This window comes from Malus sylvestris, chromosome 4 (assembly GCF_916048215.2).
Source record: "Malus sylvestris chromosome 4, drMalSylv7.2, whole genome shotgun sequence".
Lineage (NCBI taxonomy): Eukaryota > Viridiplantae > Streptophyta > Magnoliopsida > Rosales > Rosaceae > Malus > Malus sylvestris.
In genome coordinates this window covers 783,896-803,916 of record NC_062263.1, presented here as the reverse complement: position 1 = coordinate 803,916, position 20,021 = coordinate 783,896, and the positions used below count along the sequence as shown (strand labels likewise).

Below are 20,021 nucleotides of genomic sequence, written 5' to 3'. Positions count from 1 at the left end.
TTCTTTCCTTGCCGTGGTTAATTCTTAAATTCCTCGTCAAACATTTAAGTTTCGAGTACGACCTTACCAAACAGGCCTAACTTGAAATTTAACAAGTATAACTTCTTCTCGATCTTCCATTCTTAATTTTACTTTAATTGATTTTCAATCCACGAGAAGATAATCTTGGCAAGCGTGCCTGACATTAATCTTACTGTAGTCTTCTCACCAAGTGCTTCAGCTAGAACAATTCTACGATCACCCTGATCGTACAATCATGTTCATTTAACAATACAATTCACTTTCGCTGCCTCATATCAAAATCTTTCCAAGTAATGAATATTGAAGACTTTTGGATTCGTAAAATCTTGCATTCTTATCAACATTTAAGGTCTCCATAACTTCAACGCAATGATGGTAATCGTGACTTCTAAATCACCAGTAGGGTAATTCATCTCATGAGATTCCATTTGTCGTGAAACGTATGCAATCACCCTAACATTTGTATCAATACAAATCCAAGATAGCCTGGTAAGCTAAGAAATTCCGAATCTCAATTACAGCTCGTGGTTGTTCCAATTCCTCAATTTCTGCTATCTTTTAAGGATTCACTTGAATACCTTAAGAATATATAACAAATCTCAGAATGCCACCTGATTCATCTAACTTTAGCATTTGCTACTTAGCATACAACCAACGTTCTCTCAATCTTTGCTTCACCGACTTAATACGTTTACATGCTCTGCTCTGGCTCAGAATATGCCAGAATATCTTCAATAAAAATGATATCAATTTATCAAGGCATTATTGGAATACTTCATCCATCAACTCATAAAACCGCATGAGTATCCACATAGCATCACCAAACTTCATAAGGACCATAACAAGTCCAGAAAACCATCTTATGATCAACGTCACTTATAATATTCAATTGGTAGTAACCAGATCTCAATTCAATCTTTGAATCTTCGCAATTACTTCTGAGCTGGTTAAATAAACATCAGTACATCACCATGGATAACGGTTCTTAATCGTTACCCGACTCCATTGTCTATAATCAATGAACAGTCTCAAGATCCATTTTCTTCCTCACCAACAACCTAGGGCTCCTCAAAAGTGTTGTACTAGGTTGAATAAAACTTTTATCAATCAATTCTTTCAACTGAATTTCCAATTCCCTTAACTCATCATGAACCAATCTTTAACATAAATCTATACCTGGCAACAAATCAATAGTGAATCTCATATCTCTGCCTGAAGGCAATCCAGGTATACTTTCAGGGAAGACATCAAGAAAAGTCTAACCCTTTCGACATTATTCACACTACTCCAAACAACATCATTTAGCACCACATGAACTAAGTATTTTTGACAGCCTTTCGAAAACAATCTCTTTGCTCTCACAGCATAAATAACGGCCTGACTTAATCCACTTTGCATACTAACAAAAGTAATCTCTGGTCATCCAGATCAATGGAAAGTACTGGTTTCCCGTAACATTCCGTCTTGTCACAATTATAACCAACCAATCTAATGGAACAGAATTAACTGATACAATATATTCTATTATTATTAAGCATTCTAAATAAGTACAACACTAACATAAAATAATCTACCGGGTTGCTTGCTTAACGAATCCACAAATGAGTTATTAATATTACGGTCTGCAGCCCGCAATACTGATAAATCATCGTTGTCTCGATAAGTAGGCAACCACTCTCAAAGATATAATAATACTATTTTGCCACTCAATGCAAAATACATACACTCGTCTCAACCGCATTTATTTACTACTTTCTAGGCAATATCAATCATAATAAAATATATATATATCAGCCGGAGTCAACTAGAATGACTTGTACGGCTGATTCAACAATTATCTCAATAATACGTCGGCCGGATCCACTCCGCGTGGTCGGTACGGCCGAGCCTATAACTCACCAATTTCTCATGCGTCAGCCAGATCCACCTCTCATGGTCTGTACGGCTGAACATATAACTCATCAAATCTCTCTGTACCCACGGTCAATCCGACCAAACTACTAAGTCCATAAACCTGCTGAATCGATACTACGATGTCATAGAAAACTGTTGGGTACAACTGATTCTAGGGACGATTCACAATTCTGTGTCCCCTCTGTTCACATAAACACATTCATTAATTTCACACTTCCCAAAGTGTTAATTTTGTACCTGCTGCACAAGGTACATTTCCTTTACTTGAGACACCTTGTCTCAAATATCTGGGATTACCAGTATATCCATCACCTTTACTCTGACTAGCGACATTAAAACCTCAGCTGGAAGAATTAACTCTAGCTTCACTTCTTTCGAAGCTCTGAATCTTTCTATATCCTTGATAAGATGAATCATTAACTTTATCGTCTTCTTTTAATTCCCATTCATTTCTTATTCTTCTTTATTCTCGTTGATCATGTTCTCAGAGTCCTCAAGACTCAACAGCATCTCGTATATTCCTGGTAAGAAGTATAATGGATAGTGGTCACCCAAAATACCACTTCCCTTTTTGCCACCCAGCTTAAAACAACATAACACCTCCACCAAATTAACAACAATATCTGGATGGAACGAGGCAAGTTTGAAAGCTTTCTATAATACTCATTTATCGTCATCTTTCCTTGTCTCACATTTGCTAACTCTTGCTTACTACCATCGATAAATGCCGGAGGGATAAACTTTTCCTTAAACAAGTCCTTAAACAATTCTCAATCGACTGTTCCTCCGGTGACAACAATTCATACTCCTGTTTCCACCAGGATACAAATTCATAACCAAAACCAGGTAGTCGTCTCGACCCCTTGTCAGAAGGAAATTTCCTTTAACTTGCATAATCTGAAACATCTTTTCCAAATGGTTAAACCGTTACTTCGCTCCCTCAGGTTCATCATTTCATAAGGTGATTCAAATTCGACTCATAATCCGTCTTAAAATGTCCCTTTTTATAATAGACTGAATCACCATAATAATAGTTTTCCCTAAACCGCTATATTAGGGAGACTAAATTCCTCTAACTAAGTGGCTTGCTACGAGGCGGTGTAGTTCTGACAGAATTCACTAGAACTTCTCAAGATGTCCAAGATTGCAACCATGCTCTGATACCAACTGACACACCCCGTCCCGAAGGAGGGCATGCTGGCCGTCACGTGAGAGTGACGTAACCATTTGCACAGTACGGAAGCTTTAAGATACAATTTATAAGTTGATACACCCGAAGGTGAGTCCTAATTTTGTCCAATCTGTCAGAACACCGTCGAATTCCTCGTAGTCACCACGCCTTTGTGATTCCTGAACCTGGAGGGGCGCAAAACCAAAATTGAGTGGGTCAGTAAAACAATTCTTTTCCAAATCCAAACATTTCTCAAAACGTTGTAACCCCTCTCCGTAAAACCTGTATACTTTCCCAGAAATGTAAAATATAAATATACATATATATTCTCAAACTTCATTTTTACTATCTCAACATTTTTCTTTATCAATCATGCCATGCCATGCCTAATTCAACAGTTAAGTATGGATGCATCAACAATAATCAAATCAGGTGCAAGAAAGTAATCAACCGGAGGCCCTCTAATAGCCCTGCCCGGTTGAACCTAGAGCTCAAAATCTATCACTCTCACTCTACCGGAGTCACCTCTGTGACCTGTCCGGCCTTCTGCACACAAGTTACGCTCTAGTGCTTTCTCATCAATCATCTGTGCACATAATCTAAGGTCACCCACCAGTCGGAATCTCACTAACACTCTCGCGACTGGCCTGTCGTACCCACTCCGCGTGGACTGTACGACTAGCATCTACTTGGATCCAAGACGAGCGTGCGATGCGGTGAATACTATAAGCACTAAACTATGGTGCAGGATTTGAGCTCAATATACATCAACATCATCATAACAGAAATAAATACTCACCTGTGCGTCCACCGCACCATTTCATACATATGCATCATAAATCAATTCTTACCTGTGCGTCCACCGCACCAATTCATATATATGCATCATAAATCAATTCTTACCTGTGCGTCCACCGCACCAATTCATACATATGCATCATATATCAATTCATGCATGGCATTTCAACTCACATTTCTATATACTTTTCATATCAATTCTATGCATGGTATTTCACTTCCCGTTTTTCCACATAACTCATATGCATTTCATTTTAAACATATTTTCATTTCAATTCAATTTCTGGGAAACGTCAAGTATATATATATACGGAAAACAAAACTGCCCACTCACAGATTACATCGACGTCTCGTAAGTCCCTGAGCATCCCTTGGCCATGCCCGATGCCCGCATAAACCTCACCTATACAAAAGTAACCATTTTGACGTTATTTAACGCCTAACCCAAATCTTAGTTAATAACTCCTCATATATTGCTCAAATTGGGTATATGAATATACCACCGTGACCTACACAACCTCAGGATCATCCCCATATTTTTCAAATAATTTTTGGAGGTCTCACGCGCCCCCACGCGCATGACGTGGCACGGACCTACGCGCCCCCACGCGCGGCCACGTGTCGTGCACACTGCCGTAAACGGCAGTTAGGGAATATTCCGTCAAATCCTAGTATATTCCGTTAAAAACTAACGGTTTCCGTTAAAACTGACTAACGACGTCAGAATATTCCGTCAAACTTGACGGAATATTCCGTCACCTTCAACCTTCAGCTCCGGCGACCGTCGCCGGTGCCGGAAACTGGGTAATTTTTCAAAACCACTATTCTCCTTCGTTTTTCGTCCAATTTCTTCGAAATTTATACCAAAATGAAGCATTTAACACCTACTATCACGTTGGAAGGTTTTTAAGGTCTAAAAACAACAAGATCATACCTTCCAAAATTCCTCAAATTCGGCCAAACTCGAACCCAACGATCCCGACGTCCATTTTGTTCAAACGAGGCACTCCGAGCCTCCTCGTGACCTCTTTAAGCTCACTGTGAGCTTTGTTTAACCTAAAACACGGCCATCTTAAAGTTTGTGAACAGTGCAAATCCACGGGGTAATTTGAAACTAGGATTTCAGAAATGAAACTTACTTGAAAATGGTATCCCCGTGTTCGTGAAGTCATCAGGAGTGTCGTGGTGATCTTCACTTGGACGTTCGTGCATGTTTTAGGTAAGTTTGTGTGTGATCTTGTGAGTTCGAGAGTAAGAGAGAGAGTGAGAGAGAATGAAGTCTGAGGAAGAGAGAGAGAGTGACTGAGGAGATGAGAGAGACAACAAAACGGAAAATGGGGAGGGATTTAGGGTATAGGACCCCACCTAAAGTCCAAACACAAAATTATTAGTCCCAGTTTAAGTCTAACTAACAAAAGCTTAGGAACTTTAGATAAAACTAAATGTCAAATTTACGCACCTTAATCCCGTTTAAGGTCACTTTTGTAAATTCACGTCCTCGGTAATAGTAGTTCCGGGACGGGCTGTGACAACTTTCACAAAGAGAAAGATCGTTGTATCCTAGGAGACATTTACCTTGAGGCACCACTGAGGGGCAATCTTGTCTTAAGGCTATAGAATCAAATTCTAACCTCGATCTCTTAAGATTCTTCTATTCCTTGTTCTTCTTGCATTTGTAGAGATTTTATTGTGTATTATTAATAGTTTGGGTAAATTACATAGTAACCCCTCAAGTCCCCTCAATTTTGAGGTCTATTACAACATTATACAACATCTTTAAAATATTTCACTTTCATACCTCATGTACTATTTTATTTCAATATAATACATCAGTTACATTTTCCATCCATTGATCCGTTAAGTGCTGACGTGGCTGCCAACATGGCACACCATGTGGCAAAAAATATAATTTTTTAATTATAAAAAAAAACCACTTGAATCTTCTTTTAAAAAAAAAAAAAAAAAAAAACTGAAAACCACCTCCCGCAACCCCCACCCCCGCAAATAAACCCAAAAACCTTACCCCTTCCCCCCCCCCCCCCGACCCACCTTTCTCTCCTCCACTCTCTTCACCGCTCATTCCATCAAAAAACCCACCCCACCCCCACCTTCCCCGATCCCTTTCTCCTCTTCACCCCCACCCCTTTTCTCCCTTCTCTCATCTGCAACCCCACCCACCCTTAGCAAACCTAACTCCACTATCAACCAAGCATCGAAAAAATTCAAAATTTGAAGGAAAAAATTAAATACATACCTCGTTGTGGGAGCCGACCGACTCACCGACTTGTAGGGTTCGGATGGGAGAGAAAGGTGAGTGTGAGTGAGTTGCAGAGAGTAGAAAAGGGTGGGTGGGGTTGCAGATGAGAGAATGGATAAAGGGGTGGGGGTCGGGTTGTGGGTGAGCTGGGTCCCCTGGGGGTGGGGAGGGTTACAAACTTACAGGGAGATGGGATGGGTAGGGGGAAGGGTTATGGGGAGATGGGTTTCGTTTTTATTTTTTATTTTTTTGCATTCAAAAGGATCTGGGTTCGGTTTGTGATGGTGGGGGGAGGGGGGTTTACGGGGAGATGGGATCGGTTTTTTTTTTTTTTTTTAATTTAGAAAATTCAGGTTTAAAAAAAATTAATTTTTTTTTGCCACGTGGCACACATTTGGCAGACACGTGGCACAAATGTGGCAGCTACGTCACCGCTTAACGGATCAATGGATGGAAAATGTAACGGATGTATTATTTTGAAATAAAATAATATGTGAGGTATGAAAGTGAAATGTTTTTAAAATGTTATATGGGGTTGTAATAGACCTTAAACCTGAGGGACTACTATGTAATTTACCCTAATAGTTTATAATAAAATATATAGCAGCTTTTTCCAACAACACACTAGTCTGAAACTTGAGGATGATGGTGATGATATGAGCATAAGATTATTTCTCTATTGAAGTTGATTTGCAAAGTGCTATAATAAGTGGCTCACTCAGTGATTTTTAACATAAGATACAACTTGATTTCACAATAAAAATTACATACAACAATAATTTTGAGTTACGCACAATTGACAGATTTGCATGTGAAGTCTTTAATATCCATCATTCTTTATGAAAACCATCATATCTATGTCTATAAACAAGTCCACACAAGCCCAAATTACCAAGGTAAAAGGGAAAGAGTTGCCCAAAAACCCTAAAAACAAGCTCCACCGGTCAAATATTGTTAGGGCAATCGTCAGGTCTTACCACGCCCGACTTAGAGCCCAATCAATTCTAGCATGAGCTGGCCTTCCTGAGCAAGACTGATTTCAGCCACGTTATATATTTTTACGCCAAACACATAAGTTTTACGCGTTTACAGTGCGAGTTGGCCTGACAACTTCTGATGTTGTCGGCCCACTGATGTCAAAGTGTTAGCATTCCCTAACGCTTGTAGATGTGGTACGATCTAGAATGTTATGTACTACGATTTAGTGATATTTCTTTTTACTTGTAGGTTCGATTATCGTCAAAAGCAAATTTGAACCACATTATTGCTAACTCATTGTAAGGTTCAGTCCACTCTCCCATCCCTTAATGTAGATAATATCGTTTATTAAAAAAAATTATGACATTTGTGTTAGATGACTCATTCAATTTCTTTTAGTGACATTATTTATAGTGCACAATTAGTCACTTTATCATAAATAATACTAGTTTTGCAATTCAGGGTAATATACTGCTTACACTCCACTCTTTTTGTTTTTTGGTAAACAACTACACTCCTCCTTTGACTCCTAAGCTTCTCCCTCATCCTTGTAATACTGAGAAAAATAACTTCCTTTGACACATGCAGAGCATGCATGTATGACTCTTTCTAGTAAACCCAAAATTTTCTCAGATTTGGCCTTAATTAATTAATGGCAGTAAACTTGACACTACATATCTCCCTGATTCAAAGGAAATTATATATGGCGTGCAATGCATCCAAATTTCCTATATCTTAGCATCACTAAAACTACCACAACACAAATTCTAAATATAAATACCGATCGACCACCGGACAAGTCTTAATGCATACTCATAACTCAAACGACATCTCAGACTCAGAGGGAAGATAGCTTGGAGAATATATTTGTTCATCAAACAAGAAAAATGGCCAGACTCTCGTGGATTCCAACTGCTCTTTTTGTCATCCTAGCCTTGATGACCTTTGCCATTGATATTGCTTTGGTACTTGTAGCCCTCTATATCTCATCTGTTGATTAATTTGTGCTATGCTGGGTGCTGAGTGGATTTTTTCTGAGTTATTTATCACTTTCACTGCAGGCTCAAGAGGATCAGAATGCTGGTGCAACCGTCCCTCTAACTGTAAGGCTTCTTCGTTCTTCTTTTTTGTCTTTTGAGAAACCTAGTCAGTATAAGGGGATTTTACATGGTTAAAGATTACAATGGGAGGCACTACTGTTTGACCCCGAAACAAATAAATCCTCAACAAGGGCGTCCTACACTCATACTAATCGATTCTCTATACCCAGCTCATACTTCACACACGATGGACATTCTTCGTTCTTCTTCTTTTTACATGTAGTTCATACAACAACAACAACAACAAAGCCTTAATTATTCCACTAAGTGGGGTCAGCTGTATAATTTCTAGAACGCCATTGTACTCAGTTTTGCACAAAGTCTTTCGAAACATGATGAAGATTTCTGATCCCCTTTCTGTTTGAGTCCATATCTACTGAATTCATTATGTAATTATTATCCAAACTAGAAAGAAATCAACTGATGAGAGTATTGAATATTATTGAGATCAGTTCGATTTCATCGCTGATCATGTGGTTTCAAAATTTTCAGACTGGAGGACACGGATCACCTCCTAGTAAAGGTACGTACTATTGAAATATGTTTTCTCTTACAATCCCCCAAAACTTCCTTACAACCAGTTGAGTTTTGTACGTGGATTTGTTTTTATTTTTTGGGCAGAGATAGATTGCCCAAAGGCATGCAAGCATCGATGTTCAGCAACTTCACATAAGAAGCCATGCATGTTCTTTTGCGAGAAATGGTGCGCTAAGTGTCTTTGTGTTCCATCGGGCACACATGGACACAAGGAAAACTGTCCCTGCTACAACTACTGGAAGGCGAAAGAAGCCGGTCGTCCCAAGTGCAAGTGCCCATGAATTATGCCAAACCATTGATTTAATTTGCGAAGAAATGTTTTCCTTTTTAATTTTTTTTCTTCTTCTGTTTTTGTGTTTTTATTTCGCTAGGCATCTCTTGTAGACGGCTTTTTTTCTAGAGCAATACGATGGAGAGTTTTTGTTAGAATAATAATAACTTGCAATCAGCACACATTTTGTGTGTGGAAGTGGAACCAAGTTTGTCTTTAATTTTACTATGACTTATTAAGGATGATAACTGAACAAAAGCAAAATGAAAATGAAAAAAAAAAAGAAAAAGAAAAGGAGAGTGTGAGAGAACGGCAAGAATCTGAGAGAGAAAGATGAGGAGAGAGAAGTGAAGTTTTCTTATTTAATTTTTAATTTTTAAATGGGGCATGCTATGTCTAGATGGTTGTAAGGTTAGTATAAAAACAGTAAAATTATGTGAGATGTAATTATTAGGTTGTACACGTTTTATATTTTTTGTTCAGTTTTGACGAGAGGGTTAAAATAGTAGTTTTATGAAGTTTTGATTAACAAACATGATCTATTAACATATAGTTTAGATAATAACTTAAACTTTTCTTGAGTAATGACATTTTTTATTATAACTATTCCACTCACTGTGTGTGTGAGAGCAGACTATTCAAGAACCTTATATATCAAAAAATTCTCAAAACCACAAATCCAAAAGCAATTCATCCAATACGATTTAAAAAGATGTTCAAACAATAATCCAGCCTACATTAGGTGGTGCATCTGTTTCACGACACGCAAGTGCTTAGATTATTCACACTCACCAATAACAATTTGTGCTATAGTGTCTTTGCATAGTATCCTGTCATAGTTCAATACTAGGTTGATCCCTAAGGTGCCCGCATTTTCTGTATGTGCAAATGTCGAATTTTCTTTGTGCACACACTAGTCTGAAACTTGAGGATGATGTTGATGATATGAGCATAAGATTATTCCTCTATTGAAGTCGATTTGCAAAATGCTATAATTAGTGGCTCACTTGAATTTGAGTGATTTCTGACATAAGATGCAACTCGATTTCATAATAAAAATTACATACAACAGTAATTTTGGGTTACGCACAATTGATAGATTTGCATGTGAAGTCTTTAATATCCATCATCCTTTATGAAACCATCATTCTTTGTGAAACCATCATGTCTATGTCTAAAAGCAAGTCCACACATGCCCAAATTACCAAGGTAAAAGGGAAAGAGTTGCCCAAAAACCCTAAAAATAAGCTCCGCCTGTCAAATATTGTTAGGGAAATCGCCATGTATTACCACGCCCGACTTAAAGCCCAATCAATTTTAGCATGCGTTAACATTTTTGAGTAAGACTTGACTTCAATCACGTTATTTATTTTTACGCCAAACACATAGGTTTCACGTATTTACAGTGCGAGTTGGCCCTACAACTTATGATGTTGTCGGCCCACTGCTGTCAAAGTGCTAGCCTTCCCTAACGCTTGTACATGTGGCACGATCTAGAACGTTTGAGTGTACAACGGTCCCAAGATCGAATGGTCCACATTTATCAAACGAGTCATAGATGCTTCTAAATTAACATATAGTGGGAGTCGAATCCCAACCAGATGATGAATAGTACATGACATATTTATGGTAAAGATTTGCTGCCACCATCCTACAACTTTGCATTGCAACCCTAAAAAAATTAAAAACCTAAAATCCTACAACTTGGAACCCCAGATCTCTCTTTCCCAATTGACTTGCTGCTCTTCCTCTGCTTTGGCACTCTGCAATCTGCATCATGACTCATATCCTTTCTTCTGTTGATTCCATTTATTTATTTATCAATCTTTTGTCATTTGATTTTGATTCATTCATTATCTTCTTCAATTTTTATGATTGATCTCGTAATCATGGTGTTTTTCAACGCTTCGAATCTGTTTGCCAGGTTTCCATTGCCTTCGAATCCGTGTATTTTTTTTTCTTTGTTATTATGGATTGAAATAAAAACGAAATTGCGTGTTTTCTTTGATTCTTGAGATTTGATCACGCGGCAACCAGAGAGAGCGTGACCGGGAGAGAGCCGCCGCCCGGGCCAAGGCTGGGAAGAACAAAGACGACGGCTTGACGCCGGAGCAGCGCCGAGAGAGGTCCAATTTCCCTTTTTTTATTGAGTATTATACCTTGCTTTAAGCTTTTGATAAAACCCAATTTGTAAATTTATCTGTTTCTTTGAAAAATTGATTGCAGGGATGCGAAAGCGCTGCAAGAAAAGCAGGCGAAGAAGGCTGCGGGGGCGGCGGGAGGGAATTCCTCCGGAGGTAATAAAACGAAATAAGAGAATGGAGTTGTCTAATTTGGAGCTCTTGTCTTAACTTTGGCTTGATTTATAGCTGTTGAGATCTAAATAGTTTGTGGCTTCCAACTTTATTTTTATTTTTCAAGTGCCGAATAATTGATGCTGGAGATGTTGTTGTGAGTTATATTATACTTGAATTTGAAACAATTGAAGTTTGCTAATGTGATGTGTCCTCTGTATTTGTTGAATGCTGATTTCTCTTTTATGAATAAGTCATGATTTAGAATTGTTTGATTGGAATTTCAGAAAACTGAACTAAGCTTGTTTTATACGAAAGCTAATAGCTTTAGTGTAGTTTTAACCTTTGATGTTTTGATGAACCGTCTCCTGATCTGGGTGTGTAAGCTCGTTCTGATTTGTTTCCGAATCAGATGTTACCATAGAGATGGTTGCTGGTTTATTTCTTTTAAGTAAGGGTACAAATATCATTTGATGTAGGAGAACGTAAACCTAAATAATTTAGGAGTCCATTACAAATTCATAACTAATTTAGGACCTTTGATTCTATTTGCGACTTTACAAATGGAGGCTTTAAATTACATATCCTGTACATCAGTTGTGATGTGAATCAACAAATGCAAGATATCATAAGCCTTGATTAGATGCATATGGTCTGAGTCTGAAAGAACGACACTTTGATGCCCATGTAATGGTTCGAAGTAGGAGGCATAGATTTTATAACAGTACCAATAAGCTTATTCATACCTTCATGCCCATGTGTGTGTTCTTGAGCATTGTCTCTTGCCCTTGGCTCAGGGGTTGACTTACCACTAAAACATGTCAATTTCTCTAGTTTGTTTTTCTATATACTATGCTACTGTCATTTTGGATCTGTAATTTATTACTGTAAGAGAGGCTCGTCGGCTAGGGAATAATTGTTGTGCATAGGTTCACATATATGAAGCACGTGCTCAAAAGTGTTAGTATCGTTCTCTAATTGTTTGAGTGAGTTAATACTCTTTTGAAGTTGAAAGAGGACTCAAAGGATACTATATGTTGTTTGTCCATGTATTGCATGTGCTATTTATAGAAGCAGGCCTAGTTGCACATTCCTCCACAAGCCTAGGACATCAAAGTTATACCATCTTGTTTAGGTACATCTTTCTCATGGTAATTGTGCTACATCACCCCTGCTCAAAGAATCAACTTCCTTCTTCACTTAAGCCGAGATGGTCTTCATTCTTTAGTTCGGGCGGGCATGTTTTCTTATGCGAAGACCAACTAGGTGTGCAATCCTCGCCTACAACCATTTAGAATGTTAGTTAAGATGATAGCGACTTAGAATGAATTAGAATTGTTTAGTTTATGTAAGTTTTCAAAATGTGAGGCCTGGACTTTAGGCTTCATCGGTCTGAGTGAGTATATCTCATGGCATGTAGACATGAGATACAACCTTTTTATAACATGCATGTCAGATTTACATAGCATTGGATCTGTAGGGTGTGAGCCGTATGCGATTACTTTTAAATTATGATGTAGGAGGGATTGGGGCTGGGTTTGACGGACAAGGGATTGGGCTGGATCGACAGACGAGGGATTGACGATGGTGGCTGATGGTGGTGGAAGAGGACGGTAGCTGGTGGTTATGGGTGAAAATGTATGTATGTGTCTGCTTGTGTCCTTGATGTGGGAGAAGAACTATGTTTGGTTAAGGTTGAAAGGAGAAAATTGCTGTTTGCGTAGCAAGATAACTATGAGTTTTGGGTGAGAGTTTAATACGACAGGTGTAATCATTTTATTGGGCCACATAAGAGGTTTTGGGTACTGATTAGTGAGTACCCAATTGTCCATTAAGCACATTAATCATTCCTACATTCATAAATCAAACCCAGAGTAGGAGACTAGATCTCTTTTATAAACTGTATAAAATGAAAAAAATAAAAACAGAAAGGTCTTTCATTTTGATTTTGGACAGTTTTTATAAGAAGCATTTTAGCGAAAGGGAATTGTTATTAGCACTCCAAAAATCTTATTTTATACTCCTCACATGTGTAATTTTCTTCCCAATTATATAAAGTTTAGAGTGCAAAATGTGATTTTTGAAGTGCTAATAACAATTCCCCAGCAAAATTGCTTTTATATAATAGGGCTTATTGTTATAGAGGTATGCTATCCACACATTCTTTTTTACTTCTCATACACTCTTTGTTAATTTATATCATTTGATTTTTTTTTTTCAATTCATCTGATCCGACAGTTGAAAATTTAAAAAGTGTGAGAAAGTAAAAAAAGTGTGGATATGACCCCATGTTCTAAATTATGTGAGCTTCCTAAAAAGTACCTAGAACTAACTATTTACTAGCTAACAATTTCAAAAGTTTTATATAATAGGGCTTATTGTTATAGAGGTATGCTATCCACACATTCTTTTTTACTTCTCATACACTCTTCGTTAATTTATATCCTTTGATTTTTTTTTTCAATTCATCTGATCCGACATTTGAAAATTTAAAAAGTGTGAGAAAGTAAAACAAGTGTGGATATGACCCCATGTTATAAATTATGTGAGCTTCCTAAAAAGTACCTAGAACTAACTATTTATTAGCAAACAATTTCAAAAGTGTTTTGTACTGAAAATGCTTTTAGAGCATTTTTAATGGTGTAGGCAAACATAATAAGTAAGACTACTATAATGGTGAAAGTGTCAAGTTGCATGTTCAATTTTCTTATGAAAAAATGTCACTCATATGGAATAGGCAACCCAAGTGGGTGATGCTAGACTAATTTTTAAATCATATTTTGTAAAACACATGATGTGACAATTGATGGTTGGACTCCTTCTTGAATGATTAAAAAAGAGTCCAACTATGAACCGTTATGTCATGTATTCTACAAAATACAATCCAAAAATTTGGTATCCCTACCATTTTCTAAACCAAATAGGTAAAATTTCATTTTATTATTGTCCTTCACCTTTGAGATTTGTTTTTATTATAGATAGATATGTAGGTCCAGTTTTGCCTACACATGTAGAAGTAGGCAATGCTGTATACTTTGGGGGAGTAGGCAAAGTTTACCTACTCAGGGGTGGTTTGAGAGTGAGGTACTTAAAAAAAAGCGCCCATGAAAAAAAGCTGTGAGAGTTTTAGGTGTTTGGTAAACTGAAAAAAAAAAGCTTATTTTGGAAGCTGCTGTGAGAATAAGCTGAAATCAAAGGAAAAAGCTGAAACTGCTATTTGCAGCTTTGGAAAACTGACTTTTTTTTCAAAACACACAGAGCTACAGTGCTCCTTTAATGAAAAGACTCACTATCAGACTTCTTTTTTTTTTTTTCCAAAAGCACTTTTACAAAAAAAGTTTACCAAACACTCTGCTGATTTATTTCACAGCTGCTTATTCTCACAGCACAGTCGTTTATTCTCACAGTAGCTTTTTTTCAAAGCACAGCAATACCAAACCAGCCCTTAATTGTGAGGTGGATTGTCTGCCCTCCCATTTCTATACTCTTCCCATCCACTTCTGTTTTGTGTGGACACGGTTAAGTCACGTCAACATTTTATATTCCTATTACTTTTTGTTTTATTATTTTTATAAAAAAATCAATATAAAATGTTGATATGATTTAACCGTAACCACACAAATAGAAGGGGATAGGAAGAGTATGGAAATGGGAAGGCAGACAATCCACCTCCACTCAATTGACTACTCCATTGGAGCTTGATTTTGCTTATGTGGCTCATCAAAAGAAGTTTGGCTAATCATTTGCCTACTATATTGGAGATGCCCTTGACCTTTTTAGAATGCGTTACCCAAAATACAAAGGTAATAGGCTTTATTATTTCGAAAGTAAAAGGAGGTATTTCAGTATATATACTTAGGCCTCCAACCATGGATGGCTAATAAAAGCCCTTGGGCACAAATTTAGCCCTCAGAATATTTTCTTTTTTAAGGAATGGTAGCCGGCTAATCTTCCCATCTCCAATTATCGAGGGTTTAATATTAGCACCTCTATAATTTTTCTTTCTTTTTAGCATGTTCACCATGTTATCAAGTGATGAGCTTGACAAAAAATAAATGTCCAAGTACCTAGAGGTTGACATTTTTTTAAACCTTGGCTCATTCGATTTCTTAAAATACGTCGTTTTCAAAATACCTTTTGATTGGAGATGATCGTAATCTTTAATTTGCTCGATATAAACTGCTCTGAGCATGCCACATTGATTTTCCTGCCCCCACCAGTTGTCAACACTTTTCATGTAATTGAGTTGCTGCCATTGCATTTGATGCTCTATTCATCGGTGACTTTGTGTTATTGGAGACTTAAAACATGGGTGAATTTAAAACCTTATCTTAGGACTTTAACATGTCAACGGGGAATCAATTTGGGCACATTTTCAGACACATTTTTCTTTGAATTTTATACTTTATAGGTGGAAAACGAATTGCTTTGGTTTGAGAAACTCTCTGACTTGATTGTTGATGTGTAATTCAAGGATACCCATAATTTGTAAAACTGATATGTAACACTATTTTTTCTTTTGATCGAATTGAAATTTCTGACAAAGTTTCTATCAAGGTCCAGATAAGTGCATCTTAGTGTGATGGGTACTATTTAATTTTTTATGATGTTTAATAGTTTTGAAATTCTCACAAACAATTCATTTTGCAAGAAAGAAGGTTTCTGAAAGCGGAATCAATAAATTACTGCATACAACTCTGATCATGTTGGAAGAGACGATGCATTACTATATTAAATTAAAAATCATAGGCCAATTTTTTTTTTTGATTCATGTGGTTACACGTCACTTTCAATGTGATCTTTGTAGTGAAAAAGTTTTTAATTAAACCCTCGTGGTGGACCTTATTAGCAATTGAGGTCCAAATCCAAATATTTGTTGGTCTTCCGTTAAATAAACTCACGTGACTATCACATGAAGGGTCAAATACGTCATTTCAATCCAAATTATATCTTATTCAATGAACATCTAGTATAATTTAGGGTTTAATTGAAATTTGATTTTATAAAAAAAATTAAAAAAGAAAAAGAAAAAAAAAGCTTGAACGTGAAGACTGAAACTAAACATGTAAAACCATGTCAATGGCTAGGACAAGAGGTGAAGGTGAAGTCGCACCTAATTTGAAGTTCATATGCGGAGGGCAAGCCTGAAGATTGAATTTTCTGCAATGCCTTTCACCCATTGTCTTTAATTCTACAATGCCTTTTAACCGTCTGAATGCATATATACTGCATTTGACCCATTGTCTTTAACTCTTTAAGTTATTCTTGTGCATATGTGATTTTTCTGCATTATATAGGTTGAGATACATGTGCTATCAAATTGGGGTGATGGTTAGTGATGGTGGAGGAGGTCCACTAGTGGCTATGGCAGTGGCTGGAAGCCTGAGATGAGCTACGGGAACAGTTGGGTTTTTTTATCTTTACAAGTTTCTTTTATTTGTAATTTTATTTTAATTCAATCATGTTTTTATCTTTTTATTTTCCAAAATAAATAAACTTAATTTTGACATATTCACATGTGATAGTCACATGATTTTATTTAATGGAAGATTAATGGAACTTTATATTTGGACCTCAATTGCTAACATGGCTCACCACGGGGGTTTAATTAATAGCTTTTTCACCACAAGGGTCACATTGAAAGTAGCGTGTCATCACAGAGATCACAAAAAAAATTTGGCCAAAATCATATTGAAAAGTACAACTAGAATTAAGAAATTTGTAAAAAAAAAAAGCCCTCGCTTTGTGTTCGTTTCCTCAACCTACCCATATGCGTGCAATAGTACATTATAAGAAATGTTACTACGATCTAGTGATATTTTTTCTCGAGTAATGCTAAGGAGATCAAATTTTTTAAACCAAATTGCAAATCAAATGATGTGTCACAAAAAAGAAACAAGCACGTTAATTGACACTTAATTAATAATCCAATCATCTACAACCACATCATTTAGTTTGCAAATTTTGTTTTAAAATTTGGTCTACCTAACATTACTATTTTTCTTCACTCGTAAGTAAAAATGTTAAGTTTTAATCTTGTGGATATATCATTGCATTAACAAATAATTTTGATATCCCTAATGGAACTCGACCTATGTAAATTTATCTTACATTGTCGGTCCCAAGCCTGAATAAAGGAGGAGGAGGAGAGCGTCAGGTAGTCAACAGTCGACATTGCGTTTTTCACGTCGAATCGGTCTAATAATGGATCATAAACGAAATTGTGCTAAAACTAGGTTGTCGCCTATGTGTGGCCCAGACACAGTGATAAGTGAGTAAGGGTCGTTGTATCTCCATAAGCCGACTACACTCCACTTAATGAGATAAGAATTAGTTTTTGTTGTTTAATATCCCTAATGGCCCACATATTCTCTAAACAAGATTAAGTTTGCCTACCTTAGTTATCCATGATTATATTAACCAATTACAATGATAAGTTGATATGCATAACGGCATTGATGATCATGCTTTGTCAAAACAACGATAAAGCGCACTCCATGCTACTTTTTTTCATTAAAATATATATTAGTTTAGTTCGATCGATTGGTGGAAGTCATGATGTTACTCATCAACAGATAAGCAAACTACAACTTAATTTGGAATTAAAGAAAAACAAAGTGCAACAAAATTTTCACCAACAGGATAAGGTTTTTTAGGTCATCTTCCAAGAGGTTTTGCTTGCTGCCTACCTACGAATTGAAAATTTTATAATATCGCTAAGCAAAGAATATTAAATTCATGCATGTATTTACATCCATGATTCTTTTTTTTTCTTTTTTCTTTTTTCAATCAGTATACATCCAAGATTAAGTGTTAAGTTGGGTTTATAATTTATGGAGAGTTTCAGTGTGCCGAGAACACAGTCCGGTTTACCAAGTATCAAAACACAAGTGGTAGAAATTTTTTTTCCTTAAGCATCCAACTATTTGTATTATAAAACTTGATATACCAGACTTTGTTCCTGGCACACTGAAAAATTCTCATAATTTATGACATGATCGATAGGTACTCAAAATTATATTAAAATAGTAATGTCATTGTTCATAGCTTGCATTATAATCTCCTTATTAATATGTCTCAAGTACGAACTCTATCACATGTAGTTTGAGTTATGTGATAGTGCCAAATATGTGATGCGCATGTCTAATATATAGGCTGCCAGAAGTCTTGATTCTTTTGGTTGATTTTCTATTTTATTAGGTTTCTAGTGCCATAACATTTTCTATACCTTGGATATAATAACTTTGCAGCTTAAAATTTCTTCTATTCATTACTAAATGAAATAGCATTTTCTATACTGTATTCAAATTTCTTTGTATTACATATTTATGCAAAGTCACGGACATGTAGAAACCCTTCGCTCTTGACATTCTAATTTGGATAATTAATAAGTAGTATCCGGAGCGTAATTCTTGTGACTTCGTGTCTACAACGCGCTGCATTAGTATAAAAAAAAAATTCATGATAAAAACTTGTTGATTTTTAATAACTCCTAATTGTGAGCTAGAAAATATGGAAAGAGTAAGCGATGTAAAACAAAACAAAAAATATTGGAATATATCATTTGAACAAGAAAGGTTCCACTTTCATATATGCAGTCGTTTTTATCTTTTACACTCTCTTATCATGTTTTTCATCTTATCTAACTTTATATAGATATGGCGATGCTGCAATAGAAACATATGGTGTTTGTGTGTGCTGTTACAAATTAAAGATCGAATTAGTGAAGGGGAAGCGTGGAGGGATGAACTTCCTTGCAAAAAAGATAGCTAGGGTTGATCAAAACCCTAAAAAAAAGAAGTCGATGTGATGAGAAGAATAAAGTAAAAGGAAAGTCATGCGTACGTATATAATAGTCGAATTCTTGGAGTAGTTGCACCAGAAACGAACCTGTTCGTTTTTTTTCTTTGAGAGTCAGCTTAATTAAGCTCAAATGGGTGATTAATAAATTGATTATCTGTGATGCCATTATACTTTAAACAAATTGATTAGACTTTGAGGGTACGTAGTTGTTGCAAGTGAAGGTTATAAACTGTTGACAAGGGACAAATTCTCTGTCCCCCACATATACTTAAATACATGCAGAGACACACACCCCGGATAAAAAATGTGGAATATTCAACATGTTTTTCTCTAGAAAATGATAATGATAATTAATACAAGTGACTAGAGATCTGTTGTTTATGCATGTATGTGCCTGTTAATTATATATATATATATATATATATATATATATATGTATGTATGTGATGAATTTGTCATAGTCCCTAGCCATCTTGATCAAACCAAAAACTAATACTTTGAGTTGGCAATGCTATTAGATAGAACATGAGTAGCCCAACGGCCACACGTGCTTTACGAGATAAGCATAACTATTAATAGAGAATTGTAAACAGGACAACCAAGCACAATGAATGTTGAGAATGAATCTCATATTGATGAGAGGAGGGACCTTGCATGAGCTTATAAGTAGTTAAGCTACTCCTCATATTGCCAATTAGTTTTATGATGGAACCTGATGTGTGTTCATGGTAAGCAGGTTGTCTCACGTGCGAAGCCTAACACGCGCTCTACATTACTTGATTTGCGTTGTCCACGTGTTAAGCTTGAAAATTCGTCACACGTGAGAGGGCGTGTTGAGAATGAATCTCATATTGATGAGAGGATGAACCTTACATGT

General features: G+C 36.5%; 1 protein-coding gene and 2 long non-coding RNA genes across 3 annotated transcripts; 2 read left to right on the top strand and 1 right to left on the bottom strand.

Moving 5' to 3' along the window:
- Positions 1-2,906: 2,906 nt before the first annotated feature.
- LOC126617664 (uncharacterized) lies at positions 2,907-4,902 on the bottom strand. The gene is made up of 2 exons (XR_007621464.1): positions 4,839-4,902; positions 2,907-4,307 (listed from the first exon to the last, which is right to left on the bottom strand). It is a non-coding gene; the product is annotated as an uncharacterized LOC126617664 (long non-coding RNA).
- Positions 4,903-7,937: 3,035 nt separating this feature from the next.
- LOC126619735 (gibberellin-regulated protein 12-like) lies at positions 7,938-9,251 on the top strand. The gene is made up of 4 exons (XM_050288151.1): positions 7,938-8,104; positions 8,201-8,242; positions 8,732-8,762; positions 8,861-9,251. Exons 1-4 carry the CDS (start codon positions 8,027-8,029, stop codon positions 9,055-9,057), a joined length of 348 nt encoding a protein of 115 aa, XP_050144108.1. The 5' UTR covers positions 7,938-8,026; the 3' UTR covers positions 9,058-9,251.
- A 1,816-nt stretch (positions 9,252-11,067) lies between these two features.
- LOC126620100 (uncharacterized) lies at positions 11,068-13,287 on the top strand. Its single transcript, XR_007622235.1, has 3 exons — positions 11,068-11,173; positions 11,274-12,607; positions 12,862-13,287. It is a non-coding gene; the product is annotated as an uncharacterized LOC126620100 (long non-coding RNA).
- Positions 13,288-20,021: the final 6,734 nt, after the last annotated feature.

What these genes read in the sequence shown, in the direction of transcription:
- LOC126619735 (XM_050288151.1), top strand. Translation starts at nt 8,027, where the DNA reads ATGGCCAGACTCTCGTGGATTCCAACTGCTCTTTTTGTCATCCTAGCC. An exon ending in TTGCCATTGATATTGCTTTG is followed by an intron (nt 8,105 to 8,200) that starts GTACTTGTAGCC and finishes CTTTCACTGCAG; the next exon opens with GCTCAAGAGGATCAGAATGC. An exon ending in CGGATCACCTCCTAGTAAAG is followed by an intron (nt 8,763 to 8,860) that starts GTACGTACTATT and finishes TTTTTTGGGCAG; the next exon opens with AGATAGATTGCCCAAAGGCA.